The 24,593-nt window shown below is 51.6% G+C and overlaps 1 protein-coding gene across 2 annotated transcripts; it reads left to right on the top strand.

Annotated features, from left to right (window-relative positions):
• Positions 1-21,555, top strand: E2f2 (E2F transcription factor 2). 2 transcript variants are annotated; one of them, XM_041653171.1, is made up of 7 exons: positions 1-734; positions 6,162-6,267; positions 7,995-8,214; positions 8,935-9,093; positions 10,466-10,580; positions 12,901-13,093; positions 18,350-21,555. In XM_041653171.1, exons 1-7 carry the CDS (start codon positions 477-479, stop codon positions 18,610-18,612), a joined length of 1,314 nt encoding a protein of 437 aa, XP_041509105.1. In that variant the 5' UTR covers positions 1-476; the 3' UTR covers positions 18,613-21,555. The 2 variants fall into 2 exon arrangements, with proteins under 2 accessions (XP_041509105.1, XP_041509106.1); XM_041653172.1 differs by lacking the exons at positions 1-734; positions 6,162-6,267 and having other exon boundaries at positions 8,024-8,212.
• Positions 21,556-24,593: the final 3,038 nt, after the last annotated feature.

Here is a 24,593-nt window from a genome sequence, read left to right as displayed (position 1 = left end):
TGGCGGCACGTAGTTTGGCGCTAAAAAAAGAAAAAGAAAAAAAAAAAAAGAAAGGAAGAAAAAGAAAGAAAGAAAGGGAAAAAAAAGGAGACCGACCAAGGGCCGGGAACCAGAGGGCAAGCGGAGAGCTCAGCAGGGCGTGCAGGACACCCCTCGCGGGTCAGAGCACACGCGTGTCCGCGGAGTCCGTGGGATTCCCGGGACGCTTTCCCGCGCCGGTGCGATCCCGGGTGCCCAGACATTCGGGGCGCAGGCCGGGCCAGCCCCTGGCAGTGTCACCCGCGCCACGCGATCTCCGAGCGGTGATCTCCGAGCTCGGCAGCGCTGGGCGGCGGGCCAGGAGGGGAGGGTCCGGCCTTGCCCCGCGGGCGTCCATTGGCGGCTGCTCCCGGCGTCCGCGGCGCAGCCGGCTGCAAAGCCCGCAGGTGCCCCGCGCGCGCGCCAGACCCGGGTGGGTAGGGGGCGCCGCACTCGCCATGCTGCGCGCGCCGCGGATCCTGGCTCCGGCCACAGCCGCGCAACCCACAAAGAGCTTGCCCGCGTTGAACCCCACCGAGCTGTGGCCTCCAGGTCTCAGCAGCCCCCAGCTCTGTCCGGCCAACACCACCACCTACTACACTTCGCTTTGCACGCAGACGGTGCCTTCCACTGCGGCTCTGGGCACCTGCCTCGACGCCACTCCCCACGGACCCGAGGGCCAGATTGTGCGATGTGTGCCCGCAGGCCGGCTGCCGGTAATGCTGGAGACCCCCTGGTGCTTCCCATCTGTGTGTCTGGGTGGGGAAAAGGAAGGAGGGCGCCTGGGGCTCACTTTGAGTACAGCTGGTTGAGGTGGGGAAGTGTGACTGGCTGTGTTTTCCTACTGCGTGAAATAATCTCACCTGCTGTTGTGGAGTGTGATGGGCACTGGACTGTAGCCTGGAGACCCAGCCCAGTGTCCACGGAGCCAGTGTGACCTTGAGAGTCCACAAGGCATAGACATTGCTAAAACTCATTCATTTCTTCGTTGTTTATGCCAGAAACCAGCACCTGCTATGTCAGGCCAGGGGCTTGGCCTGCGGGATTTCCTGGTTTGACAGTCTCATAGGTCTCTGGGCCGGCTTGGTATGGACAAAGTGGTCTAGCCAGCTCCTTCTCAAGTGTTGTCCTCAGGTCCTCCCCACGGCCTGGTCATCCTCCGAAATAGCCAGTAGCAGATGCAAATGGAGTCAGTCTGTCGGAGTTCCTGTTCGCTTGGACTGTGTCCTCCTCAGACCTGCGGATCTGTTGTCAAGGAGGACCGGTGTGGTGGCTTTGGGCGGTAGGGCGCCCGCGATAGGAGTAGGAGCAACCTTAGAGTGGAGGTGGAGTGGGAGAAGGCCTGGGGGGTTGGAGCGAGGGTTGGAGAGCTTCGTTTCAGCTGCTGGTCCTCACTGTATATTTGGATAAGTCAGGGCCTCTGTCTCCTCTTTCCAAAGTTTTAAGTTTACATCCCTGTGGAGGAGGGTGCTCTTTGTACCACATTGTGTGTGGAGGTCAGAGGACAGCTTTCAGAGTCGGGTTTTTTTTTTTACTTCTGAGTGGGTCCTGGGGTTCAAACTCAAGCTGGGGAGCTTGGTGGCAAGCTCCTCTACCCACTGAGCCACCTTGCCAGCCGATGTTTCCTCTTCTAGAAAATGCACCTTCCCTGGCTTGTCTCCTCTGTCGCTTCCAGCTCAGGTTTTGGAAGCAGGTGCCAGGGAGGGGAGATGATATTTGTAGTGTGTGATAAGTCTAGGGACGGGGATAAGAACACCCCATGTCCCCTGGGCCTGCTGGGTGACCTGTGCATCTGTCCTGCCTTCCCAGGACGAACTCAGGGCTCAGTAATCTTGGGAGCTCTCTGGCTACAGGCAGAGCCTTTGGAGCCAAGCCGTGTTTTCCCTTCCCAGATCCCTTTCCTATGAGTGCAGGAAGTGTCTGGGCTGTGTTGTCATCCCTGTTTTACAGGTCAAGATGATGAGGATAACTCTTGCCTTGTCTGATGTTCAGCACTTTCCGGCCCAATGCATTTATCTGTGTAGGTTATAAAGCAGATTGAAGAAGAAGCTTTGTGTTGTAGAGGTGGAAAACTGAGGGTCAGAGGTCATACAGGGAGATGGGTCTGGTGATCTGACCCACAAGTGAGCTCTCTCTATGCAGTCTTGGAGCTAGGTGGCCCCAGGAAAGGGGACTCAGTGGCAGGCTAGTCTCTCCTTTGACCACCTGCTTTTGGATGTAGAGTGTCAGTAACAGCTGGGGTTTTGAGCTGCTTTGGGCCTTCCCCACCAACTTTGCATCTGTCTTGTTCTACCCTCCCAGGGCGGGCTCAGGGATCTTAGCCAGAGCAGCTCTTGCATGCCAGGTACTGCTTGGCACTCTTCACCAGTTATCCTGGTTAAGATGCTCGGGATGAGGCACTCTGCAGGTAAGGAAAGTGAGCAGAGGTAAAGTCACTTGCCCACGTTACAAGCCAAGGAGTGGGGTGTCCTTGCATCAGACTCAGTAAAGGCTTGCCAGGCCCAGAGCCCATCTCTGGTCCATCCCCAGATGCTGGGGCCCCAGTGCCCCGTGGGCAGGCCTAACCCCCTGCTTACTCATTTTACAAGGGTGTGACCTGGAGCTGCTCCAAACCCAACCTTGGGTGTGGCCTTCTGCTTTGTGGCTGCAAAGTGTGGGCTGAGCAAGATTTGTTGAGGAGCTGGCCTTTAAAGGGATGGTAACCAAGCTGGGTTGCAGAAGTAAGGCCAGGACCCAGGTCTCCTTGCTTCTAGGCCACTGTTCTTGCTGTCCTCTAGAAAAGGCCGAGGGTCACCCCTTTGTGGGGTCTCACCTCTGGCCAGCCCTACAAACTGGCTTCTGTGAGGACAGCGGGGGCTCTCTGGTGTTCTTCTTTGCCTCTTAATTTGTCTGTTCTGTCCACATTACTGTCCTGGAACTCATTCTGTAGACTAGGCTGGCCTCGAACTCAGAGATCTGCCAGCTTCTGCCTCCTAAATGCTGGGATTAAAGGCGTGCGCCACCATGCCTGACTCTTGTTGATGTTGTTGTTATTGTTGGGATAGGGTCTCACTATTGCCAGGCTGGTCCTGAATGCCTAGGCTCAAATGATCCAGCTAGGCTGAGTAAACACACACTCCCGTCGTCCTAAGCACTGGGGAAACTGAGGCAGAAAGATTGTTGAAAATTCCGGATCCAGCTGGTCGTGGTGGCTTATTTAGGTCTTTGATTCCAGGACTCCACAGGCAGAAGCAGGTGGATCTCTGTGAGTTTGAGATCAGCCTAGTCTAGGACAGCCAGGGCTGCATAGTGATACCCTGCTTCAAGATAAACAGGCTCCTGCCTCAGCCTCTCCAATAGCTTGGACTGTGTGCGTGTGTGTGCGTGTGTACGTGTGTGCGCGCGTGTGTGTACGTGTGTGTGTGTGCGTGTGTGTGTGTGTGCGTGTGTGCGTGTGTGTGTGTGTGTGTATGCGTGCGTGTGTGTGTGTGTGTGTGTGTGTGTGTGTGTACACTCTGCTGACACCAGGCCAGAATATGACAGATAGGCTCAGGGACAGGGTGGCAAGTCCCAGGCTTTGGAGCCGACAGCTAAGTGAACCCTAAATTTGTTCTCACTCCAGTGCTTGACTAGGTTGGAAAGGAGACCCAGGCCCCTGCTGTGTGACCTTGAACAAGTCACTTCCCTCTCTGGTATGATTACTTGGTTGCCCTATGGGCTCCTCTGTTCCACTAAGGCTGCCTGAGCAAGGGGTGTGTTCTGTCCTCAAGGGCTTGGCAGGTGGACTTAAAAGGGGCTGCTTCAAAGGGTCCAGATTAGACCCACACTGGCCTCTGGGTGTGGTCACAGACCTTTGCTCTCCTTAGCCCCTGCTGTCTCCTCTTCGTTCACCCTTGAACTTCACCCATACCCATGCCTGAGTGGCGGGAGGCCCCGCATGGGCCTGGACAGGGTACGCTTATTGACTCTCAGCTGGAGCAGACTGGCCCAATTCTATAGGTGGGTCTCAGCTCACCTGACTAAGGGGAGGGAGAAGCCTAACTTTGACCCCGTCTGACCCCAAGGCCTGTCCTCAGCCTCTCCTGGTGCTTGTCCTCTGCCACCTGGTTCTGCAGGCTCAACCCAGTCACATGATAGCAACCAAAGGTGTTTAGGCTGGTGTCCTTAGTGGGGAAGTGCAGTGAGTGTAGGACGTAGTGAGAGAAGAGACAGTGTGACGTCATGGAAGCAGATCACAGCCAGGCCTTAGCCCACATTCTAGCCATTCCTGAGGAATGTGTATGCTCTGCTCTTGTAGCCTGGCCGTGACTTTGGTGTTAATCTGGAACAGATCCGGGTTCAAGCCCTGGCTCTGCTTTCGTCTCTGCAACTTAACCTCTCTGGATCCACTTGTCCATCAAGACAGACTGCCAGTGCTGATCCACTTCAGGACTGAGAGTGTGATCAGCTGGTCAGGGCTCTCTCCTGCCCCCTGCCTTGCAGGAGGCAAGTGACCTTCCGATGCGGGGTTGGGAGGATGGGGTGAGCTGGAACTTGGCTTCACCAATCTCCTTGTTTCCCTGCCCTTGTGTATGGTGGGAGGGGGTCGGAGCGAACCGTTTTGATCAAGACAAAGTCCGTGGAACCCACCTGGCCTTGATTACAATGGCCGCGCAATGGGCGCTAGCAGTGCTGGGGGCTCACTTAGAGCCAGGCACTGGAGATAGGTTTGGATTGTGCTGAGGTCTCAGCGGGTGACTGACTGGGCCATTCTCTGATGAGGGCTACTCAGGAGACACCAGCAGGGGAACAAGCAGGGAAATGTTTGGATTCTGTCCGAGCCTTGGTATGGGGCGGGGAAGAGAAGCGGTATTTGGGCTCCTGGGAGCAGTGAGCAGGACTCTTTCACCAGTCCAGGCAGACTTCCTGGAGGGGGCAGGAGTTGGGGGGGCGCCGACACCTGTCAGGCCAGCTGTGCTCAGCAGCAGTTAGAAGGCTCAGCCCTACCAAGCGTGACCTCACCGCTAAGTGTTAAAACAGATCTCTCAAGTGGGTGGGGGTGTCTGGGGGACAGGCTAGGAAGGAAACAGGCTCAATGGCCCCAGAGGGTGTGTCCAGGAAGATGTTGAGATCGTGTTTGGGGAATAGACTGCATTTCCTGAGCCCCTACTGGGTAGCTCATCCTGGGAACTCCACAGAAGCTACTTCCAAGTCCTTGCCATAGTTCTCCGGGTCACTGTGTTCTGCCCATTTTATGGAGCAGGAAACTGAGGCTCTTAGCTATGGTGGCACATGACCTTAGGTCACACCGTGAGCCTTCAAAGGTGCTGGAGATTCCAGCTGGCTCTTTGCCCAGTGCCCCAGTGCCCTAGTGCCTCTGCCCCACCCCTGCCCAGCCCTAACCATCAGGGAGGCCCTTTCCGGGCAATGCAGCTAGAATGTAACCCTGTGGTGGTGGTGGTGGGTGGTGTCTGGGTAGAAAGGAGCAGATGGGTTGTGGTTTGGTTTCCCCAGCAGGTGTTTCCCAAGCTTGGCGGGAACGGGGAGGGGCAGCAGGGCCTCAGCTGCTTGTCCTTAAGACACCGGGGAAGGACTCATTGTGTCTCGGCAAAGAGAGTGACAAGCCCTCCATTCAGGAGGCCCTGGACCCTCAAACTGGAGCCCAAATGGCAAGGGGGAGTGTTTGCACTGTTTCCCAATGTGGGCACCTCCCTGGGGTGTGGCACTGAGCCAGGAAGTCCCCTGGGCCTGGGCGGATGCTGGTCCCACCCTGATAAGGGCCAGCTGTGGGGCTGTGATGGGCACCAGGTCTGTCTGGGCCAGCTGCTTCTGAAAGGGGCAGGTCTTCAGCCTGATGTGGTTTAGGTCCCGCCCACTTCTTCCTTCAAGTGTGCGTTGTGTGTGTGTGTGTGTGTGTGTGTGTTTCATCGGGTAGATGCCTCCAGGGGCTGATCCACAGAGATGGGAATTTAATTGCCCCTCAGAAAACATGGCACTAGTGCGCTTCACTGGGCACTGACATTTTCTCCCCAGGTTCAGTCAGCCGCGCTGTACCAAGGGCTGATGGCAAACACACGGGAAGAGGCTGCCGGTGGGCTCCTTGCCCTGGCTGCAGTTCAGGGAACAAGCTAAGGAAGACCCAATTCTCTAACTCTTCCTCTTCCCCTCTCTCCTGTCTGTCAAAGGCCAAGAGGAAGCTGGACCTGGAGGGCATTGGGAGGCCTGCAGTGTCTGAATTCCGGACTCCCAAGGGGAAGTGCATCCGAGTGGATGGTTTGCCAAGCCCCAAAAGTAAGAGTTTCTGGTGGGCACCTACGGCAGGGTGGCACAGGACAGGAGGCAACAGCTCTACCCAAGTGGCCAGCCCAGGGGTCTGTTTCAGGCTGTTTCCTTTCCCAAGGTTTCTGGTGTATTCTCACACTTGATTATGTCCAGTGGGTAGGATTGTGCCCCGCTGACTCGTGAGGTAGCTCGGAAGAGCTCAGGACTTGGCCAAGGTCACACAGCTAGTCCGTGGAAACCGGACTAGCTCACGCCGTTTCTTATCCATCAGGCACCCGCTCCCCAGAGCTAACCACCATCGCAAGTGTTGATTTGGGAGCTTAATATTTTTTTAAGTTTTCATAGATGGGTCAATCTGACTTTTTCTAAAAGAGAGCTCGGAGCGGGGGGGGGGTGTCAGCGGCTCACCAGGGTCTGTCTCTCACATGCAGACAGCCCTGATTGATGAAAGGGAGCTGAAGCTTGGAATAATCTCGCCTGTGCCACCCGACGATCTTGGGGCTGTCTAGCTAGAGCCTTCCTAAAGCTAAGCTGGAAAGAAGTCCTACAGCTGAGATTTCCAGTCAGTATTCTGGTTAAACTGGGAATTAAAACCAGTGTGTCCAGGAGGTGTATGAATTTCCCCAGAGATTCAGTGAGGGCATGAAATGAAGGTCAGGAACTGGGGGTTCAGGTAAGGGCTCCATGTGCCTTGACTGGTTCACTCTTTTCTGTGAACCCCTGTTAGCTCATGTAGATGAGACACAGCTAGATAAGGATGAGAAGAAAGTTTATCTTCAGCTGGCTGATTAGAGAGGTTACCTAGACCCAAGACTGATGGATTCCAAAGCTCACCCAGTAGAACTACAGCTAAGACATAGATTTACTATTAATGTCTGCCATGGACGCAAGACTGGACTAATCAACATGCGTGCCAAATGCTTGGCCTCTGTTAAGGGATTCTCAAGTCCCCTTCTAGAGGGATTTGTGACTAAAACTTGGTTCCCATGATGAGTTTGGCCACCAACTTCTATGCGACTTAAAGTCATTTGATTGCAAAAGTTCCTTTGTGGTTTAATTCGCTGCAGCTGAGATGTGGTATTGCAACATCACAGCCTCATTGAGAAAGGGATCTTTTCCACGAACCTGGTCCATTTGATGTTTGATGTTAGATGATTCCCTTCGGATAATTATTGGGCTACACATGGAAAGGCAAGGCGAATGTGGATCTATAAAAATGTACTCAAATCCAGGCTTGCCCTTCCGTCCCGACCATAATTCCGAATTCCTGGTATAATTGGCAGGAGAGGATGGTTTAGGAGAAAAGCTGGAGCCAAACTGCCCGCATTTGAATACTAGTTTGCCACTTGCTGAGTGAAACAAACAAATTACGTAGTAAAAATCTGTGCTTCTGCACAACCTTGCAGGGCAATCGCTTAAGGTAAATGCCCAGAACAGTGACCCTCCCAACAGTACAAAGTCTGCTCTGAGCTCTGGTGGAAAGGTGAACCCGGAGTCGCGACACTAGGCTTCCGGTCTCTGCAGCGCCCCCTGGCGGTGAGACTTGGAGCAAGTCTCTTTCCTCCGAGGTTACAGGTCTGGGTCACAGTGCAGAACCCCCTGCCTGCGTGCTATGCACGCTGGACAGTGCTCCGTGAAGGCTGGTAGAAAGTGTTGCTTAATGGAGCTGAATTCCTGGAGAGAACCCAGGCTGGCTCCCCCGGAGCAGTGTGTGAGTGAGACATCTTCTTCCTCAGCCCCCAAGTCTCCTGGGGAGAAGACACGCTATGACACCTCGCTGGGGCTGCTCACCAAGAAATTCATTTACCTCCTGAGTGAGTCCGAGGATGGGGTCCTGGACCTAAACTGGGCAGCCGAAGTGCTGGAAGTGCAGAAGCGGCGCATCTATGACATTACCAACGTGTTGGAGGGCATCCAACTCATCCGCAAGAAGTCCAAAAACAACATCCAGTGGGTGTGAGTGCCTGGGCCAGGGCCGTGGCACCATCCAATGGGTGCACTGTTGGGGGCGGGGCCTGGAGCCGTAGCCAATAGGTGTGAGTTTTGGAGTGCCCTCCCCAGAAACAGGCAATCCTCCCAAGTACAGGATGGTGATGGTAGGTGGCCAAAGCCAACCAATGGGAGGGGCGTGGCCAGTGTGTTTGAGTGGGGTAGGACAGGTGTTAAATGCTGGAATAATACAGTAGAAAGAGCAAAAGGACCGGGCAAAGTGGAGTTCTAGGGGTTGTAAAGGCCTGAGAACACCCCAGCTCCTGTGTCCCGGGTCCCTAGGATCTCCCCTCTTTGGAAAGCCCCCTGGGAGCTGCACAGGTGTGGGTCAGACTCCTCTCCACAACTACAAGGTCTGAAAGAACCCTGGCGTGAACCCTAAAGGAAACCCAGGAGCCGAGCCAGGGCTAAAGTCAATAGTTCCCTTCCATCTGGTGGAGGCTGGGGCCTACAGGTAGACCATGGGGCTCGGGCTTCTTATTGCTAACCTACCGCCAAACTTCAAGGGTTTGTCCACGGCAGTTCCCAGAGAGCTAGGCATCACCACCGATCTGTACGACATGCACGGGGAGACTTGCTCTCGCTTGGGGTTTCCCTAGCTCCCTCATGCAGTTGTGCAGGGCAGCCCTGACGGTAGGGACCGCGAATATGGACTCACACCGACAATGGGGGCGGCTCTGTTCCCAGAGGCAGGGGACTATTTGAAGACCCCACCCGACCTGCAAAGCAGCAGCAGCTGGGGCAGGAGCTGAAGGAGCTGATGAACGCGGAGCAGGCCTTGGACCAGCTCATTCAGAGTTGCACGCAGAGCTTTAAGCACCTGACCGAAGATAATGCCAACAAGAAATATCCTTCCTGCGAGGACATGGGGGAGGGGGCAAGGCAGCTGGCTGTTGACTTCCACCCTCGGTTGCTTTCTTACCTCCTTATAGGGGCTAGCTCCCTCTGGGGGACGCTCATGTCTGTGTCTCCCTCAAGTAGGGAAATTTGAGGTTTGTTTTTGTTTTCTTTCTTTTTTTTTAAAAAAAGATTTACATATGTGTGTGTGTGTGTGTGTGTGTGTGTGTGTGTGTGCTCAATCTGCATGAACAACTTTATTATGCCAGAAGTGGGCATCAGATCCCACTACAGATGGTTGTGAGCCACCATGTGGTTGCTGGGAATTGAACTCAGGATCTCTGGAAGAACCGCCAATGCCCTTAACCGTCTCTCCAGCCTGTTTTGCTTTTTCTTTTGTGAGATGTTACCACAGAGGTTTAGGTACCATGCCTGGTACCCACTCTACCGTGTTGATAAGGGCTAGAATGGGTGTTTGGATACAGTCTAGATTTCCCTTATGATTTTCTGTTTAGTTTTTACACTTTTTCTTTTTTAAATTGCATGTATTTTTTGGGGGGGGGGCACATGTGTGGAGATCAGGACAGTTAGCTAGTGAGAGTTGGTTCTTTCTTCCTACCAGGGAGGTCCCAAAGATCAAATTGCCATGCTTGAGGGCAAGCGTCCTTACTCTGAGGCATCTCACCAGCCCGTAGGTTTTGTTTTGTGTTGGGTTAAGGGTTAAAGGTGTTAACCACTGTGCCCAATTTATGTGGCCCTGGGGTTCAAACCCAGGGCTTCATGTATGCTAAGCGAGCAGTTAACCAACTGAACTGCATCCCAGTTTTTATTTTCTTGTTTTTATTCTTTTTTCTTTTTGTTGAGATAGGGTTTCTCTGTAACTTTGGATCCTAGAACTCGCTCTGTAAACCAGGCTGGCCTCATATTCACAGGGACCCACTTGCCTCTGCCTCTGCCTCCCAATTGCTGGATTACAGGCGTGCACCACCACTGCCTGGCCAGTGTTGTCTTTCCAAGTTTGGGTTATGGGGCTTCATGTACTGTTTTCCTACATTTCCTATTTTCCTTTTCCTTTATTCTGTTGCGTCTGTACCGTATTGTCAGGATCTGTTCGTCTGTTGACGGGCATCTAGGCTGATCCGGTTTCCTGTGGTTGCAGTCTTCCACACTAGAAGCCTGTTTTCTCTCCTTCGGGATGGAAGGTCGCTTGTGCTTGTCAAAGAACAGGTTATGGTCACTTGCAGTCTTTCTGAACGGTATGTCGTGTGAGGAGGTGATTGGTATTCAGAGGCTTGGGAGAGAAGATAAAAGCTTCCTGGCAGGCTGGGCGGATTGTGCGTTTTGACAAGGTGTTCGCTTTTCTTAACTTTCCTGCCCCTACACTGGCCTATGTGACCTACCAGGACATTCGTGCTGTGGGCAACTTCAAGGAGCAGACGGTGATCGCAGTCAAGGCCCCTCCACAGACAAGGCTGGAAGTACCGGACAGGGCGGAGGTGAGAAGAGAAACATTGGGTGGAGGACAGGGTAGGAAGTCCCTGGATAGCTCTGTAGAGTCTGCCTGGCACTGCCAGCCCCAGCTGCACTGGTCCATTCTGGATCTGGGGACTTCTCTGGTTTGGCAGAGATTTTTTTCTTTGCATTCCCTCTTCAGGGGTTACTGTGCGCGTGTACTATGTCCCCACAGAAGCCAGATTAGGGCTTCCAAGAACACTTACTTACAAGCTGACCATGTTCTCACAGGCACAAGGTGAAAGATGAAATGGTTTTTCTTCAGTGCTGAGGGTGGAACTTGGTGCCTTGCATGTGCTAGAACATTCTCCACGACTGAGCTCTACCTGTACCCTTGGCTTTTTGAGACAGGGCCTCTCTGTGGGTCAGGTTAGTGTTAAACTCACTGTGTTGCCCGGCCTAGCCCCAAATTCATGCTCTTCTTGCCTCTGCCTCCTAAATGTTGGTGTTAGAGGCAGGCATCACCATTCCTGACATAAGATCAAATTATAAAAGAAAAAAAAGTTTTGTTTTCTGGTTAAAGATTTATTTATTTTTATAAATAAATGCATGTTTATTTTTATAAACATGCATGCCTGTACGGCAGACAGAAGAGGGAATTGGATCCTATGGAAGATGGTTGTGAGCCACTGTGTGGGTGCTGGGAATTTAACTCTAGAAGAACAGCCAGTGCTCTTTTTTTTTTTTTTTTTTTTTTTTGGTTTTTCGAGACAGGGTTTCTCTGTGGCTTTGGAGCCTGTCCTGGAAGTAGCTCTGTAGACCAGGCTGGTCTCGAACTCACAGAGATCTGCCTGCCTCTGCCTCCCGAGTGCTGGGATTAAAGGCGTGCGCCACCACCGCCCGGCTAACAGCCAGTGCTCTTAACCACTGGGCTGCGTCTCCAACTCCAAACCAAAACCGTAATACTCCCTCTAAAGCCTTTGGTGCTCTGAGCCCAAAGGACTCCGCCTGATCCCTCTTCTGAGCCCCCTTCATCTCCCTGCCCTTTGCCACGTCAGCCCGTCTGCAGTCTCTGCAGTGAGTTCGGTCCTTGGTGCAGGACCTTTGCACACGCTGTCCCCTCTAGGCCAAATGCACTTCCTCATCCCTGGTGGATCTGCTAGCCATCCTCAGGTTTCAGCTAAGGCTGAGTCACTTCCTTCCTCAACCCCAGACTAGATCCTCTCTCTCTCTCATTTTTTTTTTTTTAAATCACACTAAATCTCAGCTCTCTGGCCTATCTTTGAGAGGATTCCTTACAAACTCACTATGCAACCAAAGATGATCTTGAAAATTGAATCCTCTTGCCTCTACTTCCAGAATACCGTAATACCGGGATTATAGGCATGCTGAGAACGCTAGTTTAGGTAGTGCTGGGATGGAACCAGGGCCTTACCTGCTAGGCAAGTGTTCCACCAGCTGAGCCTGACGGGGCCCCGGTTAGGCTTTTATGCTTTACAGAGGAATGAGTTGCTCAACTTCTGTCAGGGTGTGGCACATATTTGAGGGACCCAGAAATGGTGAAGTGTTTGAAGTAACCCATACTGCAGAGGGAATGAAAGCCCCACCCCTCAGCCCCGGACCTCGGCAATGGGTTTATTACTTCTTGACTGAAAATCTCTGTAAAGGACAAAGGAAGCATCCTGGGGGGGAACAGGTAAACCGAGTCTCAGAGACTACAAGAGCTCCTGCCGGGCGAAGTGCTATGTGGAGACCTGGGACTGTGTGTGTGTGTGTGTGTGTGTGTGTGTGTGTGTGTGTGTGGCCTGTGTAGGGATCCAGTGGGAAGGGATAGGGGTGGAGAAACCAAGCCCAACTTGTTTAGGCCTATGGTGAGGAGACCAAGTGACAAGCCCAGGATTTTGGAGATTGGAGACAAAGTTTAATTCGGGGGCACAAATCATGGTTCCCATTTTCCCATCTGTCCAGCGCTCTCTATCCCTGCCCACATCTCTCTGCTCTTCTCAAGTGGGCTCCCCGCCTGCAGTAGCACGTGTGTCCGCAGCTCAGCCATGTGACACCCTGAGGGAGCCACGTAACCCTGGACTCTCTTGGCTGCCTTGAAAGTGATGCTGCAGGGATTGAAAGGCAGGCCTATTTACCCAAGGGACAATCAAGGTGTCCTCCCTCCAAGGGGACTTGCAAGTGGTTCCATGGATTGGTGATGCTTTCCCAGCAGGTCAGGGAGGACAGTGCCAGGCTCAGGGGCTGAGCTTGCTTGCGTGGGTAGCACTACCTGTATGTACCTGTATGAATGGACGGTCATCCTGGCTATCCCGAGGATCTGTGTTCAGCATCGTGAGATGGTTTCTCTTCCTCCTCCAGGATAACCTGCAGATATATCTAAAGAGTACTCAAGGGCCCATTGAAGTCTACCTGTGCCCGGAGGAGGTGCAGGAGCCAGACAGTCCTGCCCAGGAGGCCCTCCCCTCCGCCTCTACCCTCAGCCCCATCCCTGACTTCGCCGAGCCCAGCTGCAGCACTGACCCTGGGATCACAGAGACCACAGCGTCTTCAGGTAGGCCCTCTGTTCCTTGGGAGAGGAGGTGAGCAGAGCAGTGACTCTAATTCTTCCCCGCTTGCACTTGGTGGATACCCAGCATCCCCCACAGATAAGCCCGGTGTCCCCACGTGTGATAACTGCGCTTCATGCTTTGCGAAACGTATTTGCATCCCTGTCTCACCGGGAGAGCCCGGGCTGCTCTGGGGTCAGCCATTCATCCCTCTGCTGTGTGCCCTTCTTCAGTTTCTGCTTCAGTTTCCTTATCTGTAGGTTCGACAAAGAGTAGTTAATGTTTAACTCTCAGGTTATTAAAAGGATTAGTGAACTCAGGTGAGCCGAGTGTTTGACCTGGCAAAAGCTGTTACTGTCATTTCTACTGCCACAATTGCTATGTGGTTGGCTCACAGCCAAGCACGTGGCGCTCAATAAGCCACAGTAAGTCATGTCACGTATGTGTTATGTGAGCTGAACCCGGGACATCACGCTCATGCTTCCCAGCACTTCACCCCAAGCCACATCCTCAGCCTCTGGGTGGTTTTTTTTTTTTTTAATTAAAACTTTATCATAAAGAGTTTGTTAATAAAAAAAAAAACATTACACACTGAAATTAACCAGATCCAAAGTTTATATATCTCAATATACTTTTATATTGTTTTATACTGTTAGAATAGCCAAGGCCACTGAGTGGTGGTGGCACATACCATGCCTTTAATCCCAGCACTCAGGAGGCAGAGGCAACTGGATCTCCGAGTTTGAGGCCAACCAGGGCTACTCAGAGAAACCCTGTCTCATTAAAAAACAAAAACGCAACAACCAAAACTGGGGGGTTGGGGACTGAGTAGCCAAGACCAAAGAGAGATGGCTCAGTGGCTAAGAGAACGAAAGGGCCAGATGCAGTCCCCAGCACCCACATGGTAGCTTACAGCCATCCGTAATTGAGTTCCAGAGGAGCCAATACCTTTCTTGGGCACGCCCCATGTGATGCGGGTTCATCCATACAGGCAAAATATTCATATACATAACACGAATATTATTTATTTATTTTTTTTTTGGTTTTTCGAGACAGTGTTTCTCTGTAGCTGTTGGAGTCTGTCCTGGAACTAGCTCTCATAGACCAGGCTGGCCTCGAACTCACAGAGATCCACCTGCCTCTGCCTCCCCAGTGCTGGGATTAAAGGCGTGCACCACCACCGCCCGGCCTGAATATAATTTTTTTAAACATCCATTTTGAAGCTGTGAGCTTCCCGTTCGATTCCTCACTGAATGTGTTTGTGCACTTAGCTACCACCAAAACCAGAGGACTAGAAACAGGATGACCTTTCTAGCTCTGTTCAGTACCCGTAGACTAAGCTGGCCTCAATCTCACGAGGTCTGCCCAGCTCTGTCTCTTGAGTGTTGAGATTAACAGCATATGCCACCGTGCCTGGGGGATTTTGTTTTGTTTTTTTTCCTTCTACCATGTGTGTTCCAGGGACTGAACTCAGATGGTCAGACTTAGTGGCAAGCCTCTTTACCTGCAAAGCCATGTTGCTGGCTCCAGGTCATTTTAATTGTTTGACACAAGGGCTCTAGCCCAAGCTGATCCGGAAGTTGAAGTCCTCTATCTTCACCTCCCCAGTGATAGGATTACCACACCTGGTTAACTCTGGATTCCCAGAAGACGTTCAGCACTTCCTCTGCTAACAGTAGCTAGGGTTTTGTTCTGTTTTGTTTTGCACCAGGACTCCATATTGGGCCCTGGCATCCTATAGCACGTCTTGGAAGGAGTCTCACTCACCTCTACGAGTTTAGTGATGGAAACCCAAGAGGGAGACTTGATGCAGTTTAGCCAAGGACAGGCAGCTGGGAACAGCACAGTGACTTTACCCTTGGCCCACAGGGGCCCAGGGCGGTGTCCTCAGGCACAGGATCAAGCAGGAAGGGCCCCTGGCTGGAGGGCCCACACCTGGCCCAGGGGTGGGGGAGCGGGTGGTGGGTGCAGCTAATGAGTTGATGGCCTTGCCTTCTGCTAGGATTCTGCCCCAGGTCACATGAACAGGTTTTTCAGTGTCTGTAGACCGTCTTCCATATTTGGTTTTTTGGATCCAGATTTCCTTAAGCAGAACCCTGGTAGTTTTTTATTTGTTTATTTTTTTTACATTTATTTATTGGTGGTGGTACACGTGCCACCCACAACTTGGAGGAGTTGTTTTTCTCCTCCCACCATGTAGGTCCTGGGTTGAACGCGGGTCACCAGGCTCTGCTGTAAGCGCCTTGTCTCAGTGAGCCATCTTGCTTAGCCCAAGAGCCTTTGTGTCTAAAGAAAGGCAGAACTGAGCTTAGCCTAGTGACAAGGCCTGGTGTGGCTGTTCTACAGGACATAGGTTGCTTCTGTTTCTCTGATGCAAAGGTTGACACACTCCAGCCTTGCAGGTCAAAACTGGCTTGTTTTTGTATGGTCAACAAGCTAATGATGGCTTTGAACTCGCGTTTTTCTTTGTCTTTCATGGTCGTGCTGGGAACTGAACCCAGGACTTGGCACACCCTATCACCGGCTGGTATCTTGGTTTTTACATTTTTCAAGCATTGGGGAGGGGTCTAGAGAGGGGGCTCAGCTGTGAGGAGCATTTGCTGTTCTTGCAGAGGACTTGAGTTCTGTTCCTGCCACCCCTGTGGTGACTTCCTATCTACAGTTTTTGGTGATCTGATGCCCTCTTCTGACCTCTGCTGGCACTGCATGCTCGTGGCATACTTACAGACAAAATGCTCAGACACATAAAGTAAATAAATCTAAAAAAAAATTTTTTTTAAGACAAGTTGGATAGAGAGTCACAGTGTCACAGAGGCCACATGTGTCCCATAAAACCTAAAACACTGCCCGGCCCTTACGGAAGTTTATTCATCTCGGGCTCATTCTACAGGATTAAGTTAATGCCCAGAGAGAGAGTGGCTGCTTTAAGGTCTCACAAGTTGATGATAGAGCTGGGACAAGAGCCCAGACTCCTCGCTCTTCTCTGGGGATCCCTCCTGTATGTGTCACCCAGGGACCAGAGCTTCTCTGTGTGCCAGCCATCTGTCCCTTTGGGCACCTCCCCAGGCCCTATCTTTGATCCCAGACCTGTGCCCCACCCTGTCATCCCTCCTGTTACTCTACCCTCTTCACTCAGCTGTCACCGTGTACACGGCTCTCCAAAGTTAGTACTGGCTGCATGTCAACGTGTACATGGCTCTCCAAAGTTAGTACTGGCTGCGTGTCAACGTGACATGGCTCTCCAAAGTTAGTACTGCCTGCATGTTCATTGTCCTCTAGGGGAGACAGTGGTAAAGACTTCCCAGCAGCTCTCTAGTGTGAGACCTGAAGCCCATAGGCTGGGGTGGAGCTCAGGGGTAGCATTCTGGCTTAAAAAAGAAGAAGGAGGAGGAGGAGGAGAAGGAGGAGAGGAGGAGGAGGAGGAGGAGGAGGAGAAGAAGAAGAAGAAGAAGAAGAAGAAGAAGAAGAAGAAGAAGAAGAAGAAGATTCTCTCATGAAAGTTGCAGGCCCCATTCCCAGGGCTGACACTATCAGACTATGGTTTTTATAAACAATTGATATAGACTGAGCACCTCACCCCTGCAGGGTCTAGTGTAGTTTGGAGCTATTCAGAGTGGACGGAACAAAAGGTATTACAAAGGATGGCTCCGGCCTGGCCATGCCCAGCAGCAGGAAGGAGAGCAAGGTTCACCCTACCCCATGTTTTCCACAGGCCTTTCCTCAGTTTCCACTCCCCGAAATTCTGAGTCGTTTCTACTTTAGCCTCCTAGGAAAGCTGGGACAGTGAGTCCACAGCTGATAACAAGCAGGGCTGGGGTTTGCGGTCACACTCTTCTTCCTGCGGTCAGGCCCCGGACTGTCATCTCAGCAGCGTGTTAAAATTGTGGGGTGCTGGGGGTCGAACCTGGGGCCTATGTGCACTAAGCAAATACTCTGTTGCCCCAAGCTTTAGTGATAGTTGTAATTGATGTGTTGTGTGTATGTGTGTTTTGCATGCATATGCATGTGTGGCTATGCATACATGTGCAGAGGCCAGAGGAGGACATCACCCTCTGAGTTGTAGCCATAAGACTGAGTCGCTGGGTCTGAAGCTTGCTATTACTTGGCCAAACTGGCTGGTCTGTGAGCTCTCAGGATCCACGTGTCTCTGTCTTCTACTTCTAGGGTTATAGGCACTCGCAACCATGCCCGCCTCTAGGTAGGTGCTGGAGATTTGAACTCTGGTCCCCCTACTTGCAGTGCAAGCGGTCTCAGCCACTAATCTGTCTCCCCAGCCCTTGTTTGTTGTTGTTTTGTTTCAGGATTTTGCTCTGTACCCCACACTAGTAATATGGGCTACCAAACAAACTTAGGGTGCCTTCCAAGGGCCAGAATTAGGGGTAGAAGTCCTTGACACAAAACTTTTATTCTAGGGTTTTCTGTAATAATTTAATAGATTGATTGGCTGGAGAGATGGCTCAGGAACTAACAGCACTGACTACTCTTCTAGAGGACCCAGGTTCAACTCCCAGCACGCACATGGCAGCTCACAACTGCCTGTAACTCCAGTTTCAGGAGAACCGAAACTTCCCATGGCAAAACACTAATGGACATTTAAAAAAAAGATTTATTTTATTTTTCATTATTTGTTTGTGTGTGGGCATGTGCATGCATATGAATACAGGTGCCTTAAGGAGGCCAGAGGAAGGCATCAGATCTCCTGGATCTAGAGCTACCCACTGTGAGCCGCCAGGTGTAGACGCTGGGAAACAAACTCAGGTCTCTGCAAGAACAGAACACTGAGCCACCTCTTCAGCCTGGGAAGATGCTTTTTTTTTTTTTTCAAAGATTTATTTATTTATTATGTATACAGTGCCTGCATGTATGCCTACATGCCAGAAGAGGGCACTAGATCTCATTATAGATGGTTGCGAGCCACCATGTGGTAGCTGTGAATTGAACTCAGCAGCCAGTGCTCTGAACCTCTGAGCCATCTCTTCAGCCCAGAAGGATGCTTTTTAAAGATAGGAATTGTTGGGGTGGTGTGTGTTGTGCTAATAGAGGAGGGTCAGGAAAACTGGAAATGCCGGAATGAGCAAACGGCTTCAGGAGCAGGCAGGCCACTGCACCCGGCAGAGAGGAGAGAGAGGAACATGAGATTTCTGTGACTGGTGTCTGAAGAGGTATCCCCACGCCATGGCGTGGACGAGATGGAGGAGGGGCCGGCCAGTCAGAGAGCTCAGGGTCACTCATGACTCTTGTCCTTTTGTCTCCAAAACCAGTGCTGATGCCCCAGCCAGTCCCGCCACCACCAGCACCATCCCTTGTCCCCTTGGAAACCACTGACAACATGCTGGAGCTGTCGCACCCACTGCTGCAACAGACCGAGGACCAGTTCCTGTCCCCGATCCTGACTGCCAACTCCCCTCTGATCAGCTTCTCCCCGCCCTTGGACCAGGACGAATACCTATGGGGCATGGATGAGGGCGAGGGTATTAGTGACCTCTTTGACTCCTATGACCTTGGGGACCTGTTGATCAATTGAAGAGTCCTGCCTCTGTCTCTACCTCCTCACAGACAGATTGACAGGCTCTCTGCCCAGATGGGGGATGCTGGACACTAGGTGTCAACCCCTGCGTGCAAGTGGCCCCCTTCCAGCCTTCCTTCCGGTGTAGGCCAGCTGGGGAGATGTGGAGGACATGAGTGAGGAAGTGTGTCGGGGACTGGGCCCTGATCCTCCTCTTCTGACCTCTGATCCCTTCATGAAGGACAACAGGTGCAGGTGACCATGTTCAGGGAAAGGGTCTGCCACCTTCTTCTGAGGGGCAGTTGGACCCTGGCTTTTTCAAGAAGCACTTAATGCCTTTGTATTTATTTCAAGTTTGTTTGTTCGTCCGCCCTGAGTTTTAGCAGGGAGATTTGTTCTAGTTTCTCCTCCGACAGGCCCTCCCATGTCTACTGTCTAAGGGAACCCCTGAGCTTCCAGGGGCCCCGGGCCAATCCTTGGTCCTTCTTCCACAGTGGTACCTGGGTCTTGAGGAGACTATCCAGTTTGCTTGAATATTAATTGCACTTAGGCCTTGTAATTCTATTAAAGTGCAGGGCCCAGCCAAGGCGTCAGCTTAGGGTTCTCCATCTCTTCCCTCCCAGAGAAGGTTCCAGTAGCTGTCTTGGGGGAGGTAGCATTGAGGTCCCTCTAGGAGCAGGTAGCCAAGAAGGTTAGCTTCTGGTTGGTTCCCTTGTCTCTCCTGAACCTCAGAAAGTAAATACGGGCCTTCAGGAACTAGGCCAGAAGAGCCCCTGGGAAAAGCAGGAGGCACGAGTCTTGGCTGCTGGAGGTTACCCTCCTTAGAGCCTCTGCTTCATCCTAGTCAGAGACCTGGGAGGTGGAGGCTGAGACAAGTGTGAGAAGAAACACCCCAGGAGCTGCCCATGCTCCCCTGGGAGGATTATTTTGTTTCTTGGTCGCGGTTGTTGGAGGGAGAGATTCCTTAAGGACCAGCCTTCCCAAACCCTCGCTCCACATCCAAGGTCCGAATTGACAGGAACTTGGGGGCAGGTTTGCACCTTCTGCAGTGGAATGCTGAGGGGGTAACCGGTGGGGTGGGGTGGTCTTCACTGCAGACTAGGTCTCAGCAGCTTCTGAGGAGATGGTGTGGGGATCTGGGAGAGCCTTGGGCCTATTTCCCTGTGGGCTGACCATCTAGGGTCCCTGTGGTCCAGATGGGGACAGGAGTCTGCTGTGTTCGTTGCCCTTCCTGGGATGGAGAGTGCTCTGGGCTGAACCAAGGCCATGTGTTCTGGAGAAGTGCACCCAGGAGAAGGAGGGTCTTACCCTCTTTCAGGGAGCTCGGGTTTCTCAGGGGCTCAGTAGGGCAGCACTTTTTTTTTTTTTGTAAGTTTGTAGCATTAAATTGACTTAAAAGATGAAGTTGACTCTGCCAGGTAGCTTCTAGCTGACTGACTGGCATTTGAAGTTTAAATGCTGGGCTAATATGATCTGATGCCCATTTGGGGATAATTTGTCTTATCCTTAGCTCAACTTTTTGGGCCCCCAAGTTAGTCCCCTCCGAGGAGTGGTCGGTGTCTCACAGCTGCCCCACTTGGAATTTGTATACTTTTACATCGCGTGTCTAACCTTTCGACCTTGCGATGTGACCTTGTCGTCTATAAAGTTCACACTCAAGAACCGCACAGTTAAGTTACCAAAAAAAGAAATCTCGTGATGTTTTGAGGACGTTTACAGTCTTATGTTGGGTTGTGTCTGTAGCTATCTGTGGCCTGTGCTGCAGGTTGGACATACCTGCTTCCAAACACAGGGGCTTAATCGGACACCAGGGACACATTGTGCTCTAGAACTGCAGGTGACCCTCGAGTGGTGAGGGTGTTACCTGGGCTGGAGGCAGCTTTGTAGTTCTCAGGTCTCTGCTATTAACCATGTGACAACTCCAAGAACAGAGATGCCTGACCTCCGTGCCTTGGCCTCTGGATGGAGAGCTAAGGTTCTGGGGGTAGAAGAGGGCTGTAGTTCCTGTCTGGAGTGAGGCTAATAACACAGCTCAGAATTCAAATTCAGCTGCCTAAGGCCCAGCCCAGCGATGGACAGAGGCCTTGCCACCAGCTGCCTCTTGCTCTCCTGGCTCTCTCTTCAATCCTGCTTGGTCAAGGGGCTGGACCTCCCAGGACAAGCCCCAGGCTAGTGTGGGAAACAAACTCAGGCCTCTTTCTTGCCAATGATACTTGAGACCCCCCCCCCCCAAGTTCCTTAAAGTGCTTTAAAAGAATGGGGTATACCCCATTTGGAACACCGTTTTGAGCGGTATTTCTCTTAGGCCCCATGGGAACGTTCATGCTAGGGTGGGAGAGATGCCAGTCTCTTTTGAGGTGAATGCTTTTTTTCAGAGAGGTGTCCCAGCCTCAGCAGCAAGCCCCCAAGAGCACTTAGCAGAATTAAACTTGTAAATAGCGTTGGAAATGCGCCTATGAAGGTGTCGGGATGAGTCGGTCCCTCCATGGTGACATGGCCAGCCGGCATGTTGATGAGCCGTGGGAGTTTATAAGCTTTGAGGGGGTGTGACTTGGTTTTCCCTCCGTGTGTGTTCTCAGCCTCCCTTCTGCACAGGTTAGCATTGTGGGGTTTTGCTTCTGCTAACCAGCATCCGCTGTTGTATGGCTCTGGTGTGCTTGAAGTCCTCGGGGTGGATGAGAATCAGTTTCTTGGTTTCTGTCATTGTGCCCAGAGGCCCCATCTTACTTAAGTACCCTATTCTCCCACAAGGCCCTTTAGGGACCATAGTGGCCACAAGTCTGGCCAGTCTCGGGTTGTTGGGAGAGATGAAGTCTTATGATGTTGTTTGTGTTGGGGGTGGGGGTCTGGGGTCTCTGAGCTGGGACTCCATGTGGGTCACCTACCTCCTTGTTTCACCCAAAGTCTTGCCTTGAACTCCAGCGCGTGTTCTTCAGTTGTGATGATTGGGCATTAAACAATGGCAGCTCTAAAGCTTCGTCTCCGTGTCCTTTCTTTTTGTCGCCCTGGGGATCCCACCCAGGACCTCATACATGTTAAACACATGTTCACCTTCAAACTATACCTCAACCCCATTATGCTTCCTGACTGGGGAGTGAGGACCATGTTTGCCCAGCTGATGTACCCAGTCCCCAAATGTCCTTTCCCTTCGTTGCTGATCCCGTGTGCTTGGAGTCAGCGGTGCCAACCTCTGCAGTGTGACCTGCCTCCCTCCCCTACTCCACATGGGGTGTGTCACTGCCTCCCGGATCCTACTTAGCTCTCTGAGTACCTCGAACACCCCCAAACTGTATGCCTTAAGCAGGTGTCTCAAAGGTGTACAGCCCATCAAGGGAGACACAAAAATTGTGTAGGTCAATTCTTTGAAGCATTGAGACAAATCCTAAACAGAAACTGACCAACTGGGGGCTGGAGAGATGGCTCAGTGGTTAAGAGCACTGACTGTTCTTCCAGAGGACCCAGGTTCAATTCCCAGCACCCACATGGCAGCTCACAACTATCTGAAGATCTATTTCCAGGGGATCTGACACCTTCATACCAATGCACATAAAATAAAGTTAAATAAACCATTAAAATATTAAAAAAAAGAAACTGACCAACTAAATATAGCTTTGTAAAATAAGGAAAAGAAGTCATAGCCAAGTAAGATTGAGATAGGGATGCCAAGAATTCGTCAGCATGTTTACTGGAAAACTCCACACCTTTCTTGTGGAATGAACAAATGAATTGGGCTGGGGTATATAGTTCAGTGGCAGAGCCCGAGCAAGAATAGTACCCTGGGTTCCACTGCCTGCACCTTCCCTCATGACAAAAGAAAAAAAACCAGCCAGCTTGCCCATGTGGCCTGTGAGATTAGCCCCTTTGCTCTCTTGAGCAAGGGTCGTTCATTTATTGGACATTTATGGATGGAGCATCTATGCCATGCCAGGGTGGGGTCAGAAGTCTCCTTCCTGGTCCACACTGTGCACCTGCTTTCGCCTTTTGCTTTCTCTTTATTTTTTTTTTAAATATTTATTTATTTATTATGTATACAATATTCTGTGTGTGTGTGTCCGCAGGCCAGAAGAGGGCACTAAATCTCATTACAGATGGTTGTGAGCCACCATGTGGTTGCTGGGAATTGAACTCATGACCTTTGGAAGAACAGGCAATGCTTTTTACCACTGAGCCATCTCTCCAGCCCGCCTTTTGCTTTCTCTTTGCAGAGTGGCCACAGCCTGGTCTGTACATCAGCCTCAGCTGGGAAGTCCTTAGGTATCCAAAGCTCTGTGTTAAATCAAGGCTGGGAGGCCACAGAGGAGAGAGTGTGTCATGTGAAGTCTCTATTCAGATGTTTAGTAAATGAAATTGTAAGATACTCCAAACCAGAAAAACAAAACACCAGGCTGGGTGAGGTGGTGCGTGCCTATAATCCCAGCCCTTGGAGGGTGGAGGCAGAAGGGTCATGAGTTCAAGGCCGGACGCCAGTTTCAAACAAGAACTGGGTGAGATTGTTGCTCCTTTAGCCTAGAGGTTTTTTTCCCCTCTTGCCCCCACCCCCAAACAGGGTTTTTCTGTGTAGCCTTGGCTGTCCTGGAACTCACTTTGTAGACCAGGCTGGTCTCAAACTCACAGAGATCTGCCTGCCTTTGTTTCCCAAGTGCTGGGATTAGAGGTGTGTGCCACCCGTCAGGCAATTTTTTTTTTCCAGAATATGGACTCAAACCCAGGGTCTCACACGCTAATCAAACATTTGAGCACTAACTTACAGTCTCAGGCACCCCATCTTTTTTTTTCCCCAACTGTTTCCAGTCTTGCTAAAAATTGCCCATGCTGGTTTTGAATTTGTAATCCTCCTGCCTCAGGTTGCAGAATAGCTGGGATCACAAATCACACCAGACTCACAGACATTTTCTGCGTACCTACTATGTGCCTGCACCTGTTAGGTGCCTCCCTTCGTGGTGCTTACAGCCAGTTCTAATCCAAACCACACAGTTTGTAGGTTGGCACAGACTTTATGTGGGACGCTGTCACTGATTGGAGGGGAATCACACAAGAGGCGGGGGTGGGGGTGGGGGCAACAGTAAAAGGTTTCTGGATGTGGATGACCAAAAATGAATTTAAAACCAAATGTACAGCCGGGCGGTGGTGGCGCACACCTTTAATCCCAGCACTCGGGAGGCAGAGGCAGGTGAATCTCTGTGAGTTCGAGACCAGCCTGGTCTACAAGAGCTAGTTCCAGGACAGGCTTCAAAGCCACAACGAAACCCTGTCTTGAAAAACCAAAAAAAAAAAAAAAAAGTACAAAACTCTAAGGTGTTTCTGGCCAAGTCAGTCAGGGTTGCACTGTGGGACTTCAAGGCAGCCTCGGTTCTGAACGCAGCCCTGGAGACTGTGAAAAGGTATTATCTTCAATAAGGGGTGCATTCCTGTGCGTAGATTTTCTCTCCTTACAGAAACGTGATGGGCCGGGCAGTGGTGGCGCACGCCTTTAATCCCAGCACTCGGGAGGCAGAGGCAGGCGGATCTCTGTGAGTTTGAGGCCAGCCTGGTCTACAAGAGCTAGTTCCAAAAGCTACAGAGAAACCCTGTCTCGAAAAAAAAAAAAAACACAAAACAAAACAAAAAAAACAGAAACGTGACGGCTTAATTACAGTTAATTACAGAAAACGGACCAAGATGGACGCTCACAGCAGAGTTCAGAGGGCTCCAGCTGAGTGGAAGCAGGAGGGTACCTGCTGGGTCTGTTGGCGGGTGTCTGTGTTGCACTAAGCAAGGCCACCCATCCTTTCAGAAGTACGTGGTCCCTTCCTGAACAGGACCACTAGGAACTAGGTGTGGTTGCAGAGGCTGAGGCAGGAGGATGGAGAGTTATAGGCCACCCTCTGAGGATGTTATCTGGAGATCTTCGCCTGGTTGCTGGGTCAGCAGTTGTTCACCCAGGGTGAGCACTATTGCCATCTAGTGGTCACTGCGAGAGGCAGCCCCTTCTTGGAAGCTAGTTTTAGTTCTCTCTCTCT

Source organism: Microtus oregoni, unplaced genomic scaffold (genome assembly GCF_018167655.1).
Source record: "Microtus oregoni isolate MIOR12 unplaced genomic scaffold, Mior012 000005F_ref0000423, whole genome shotgun sequence".
Taxonomy (NCBI): domain Eukaryota; kingdom Metazoa; phylum Chordata; class Mammalia; order Rodentia; family Cricetidae; genus Microtus; species Microtus oregoni.
Note: the sequence above shows the minus strand (reverse complement) of the source record. Positions and strands in the feature narration are given on the sequence as shown.

Excerpts from the sequence above, each read along its gene's own strand:
- E2f2 (XM_041653171.1), top strand. The coding sequence starts at position 477 with ATGCTGCGCGCGCCGCGGATCCTGGCTCCGGCCACAGCCGCGCAACCC. Across the intron at positions 735-6,161 it reads TGCCCGCAGGCCGGCTGCCG|GCCAAGAGGAAGCTGGACCT; the intron begins GTAATGCTGGAG and ends TGTCTGTCAAAG. Across the intron at positions 13,094-18,349 it reads AGAGACCACAGCGTCTTCAG|TGCTGATGCCCCAGCCAGTC; the intron begins GTAGGCCCTCTG and ends CTCCAAAACCAG.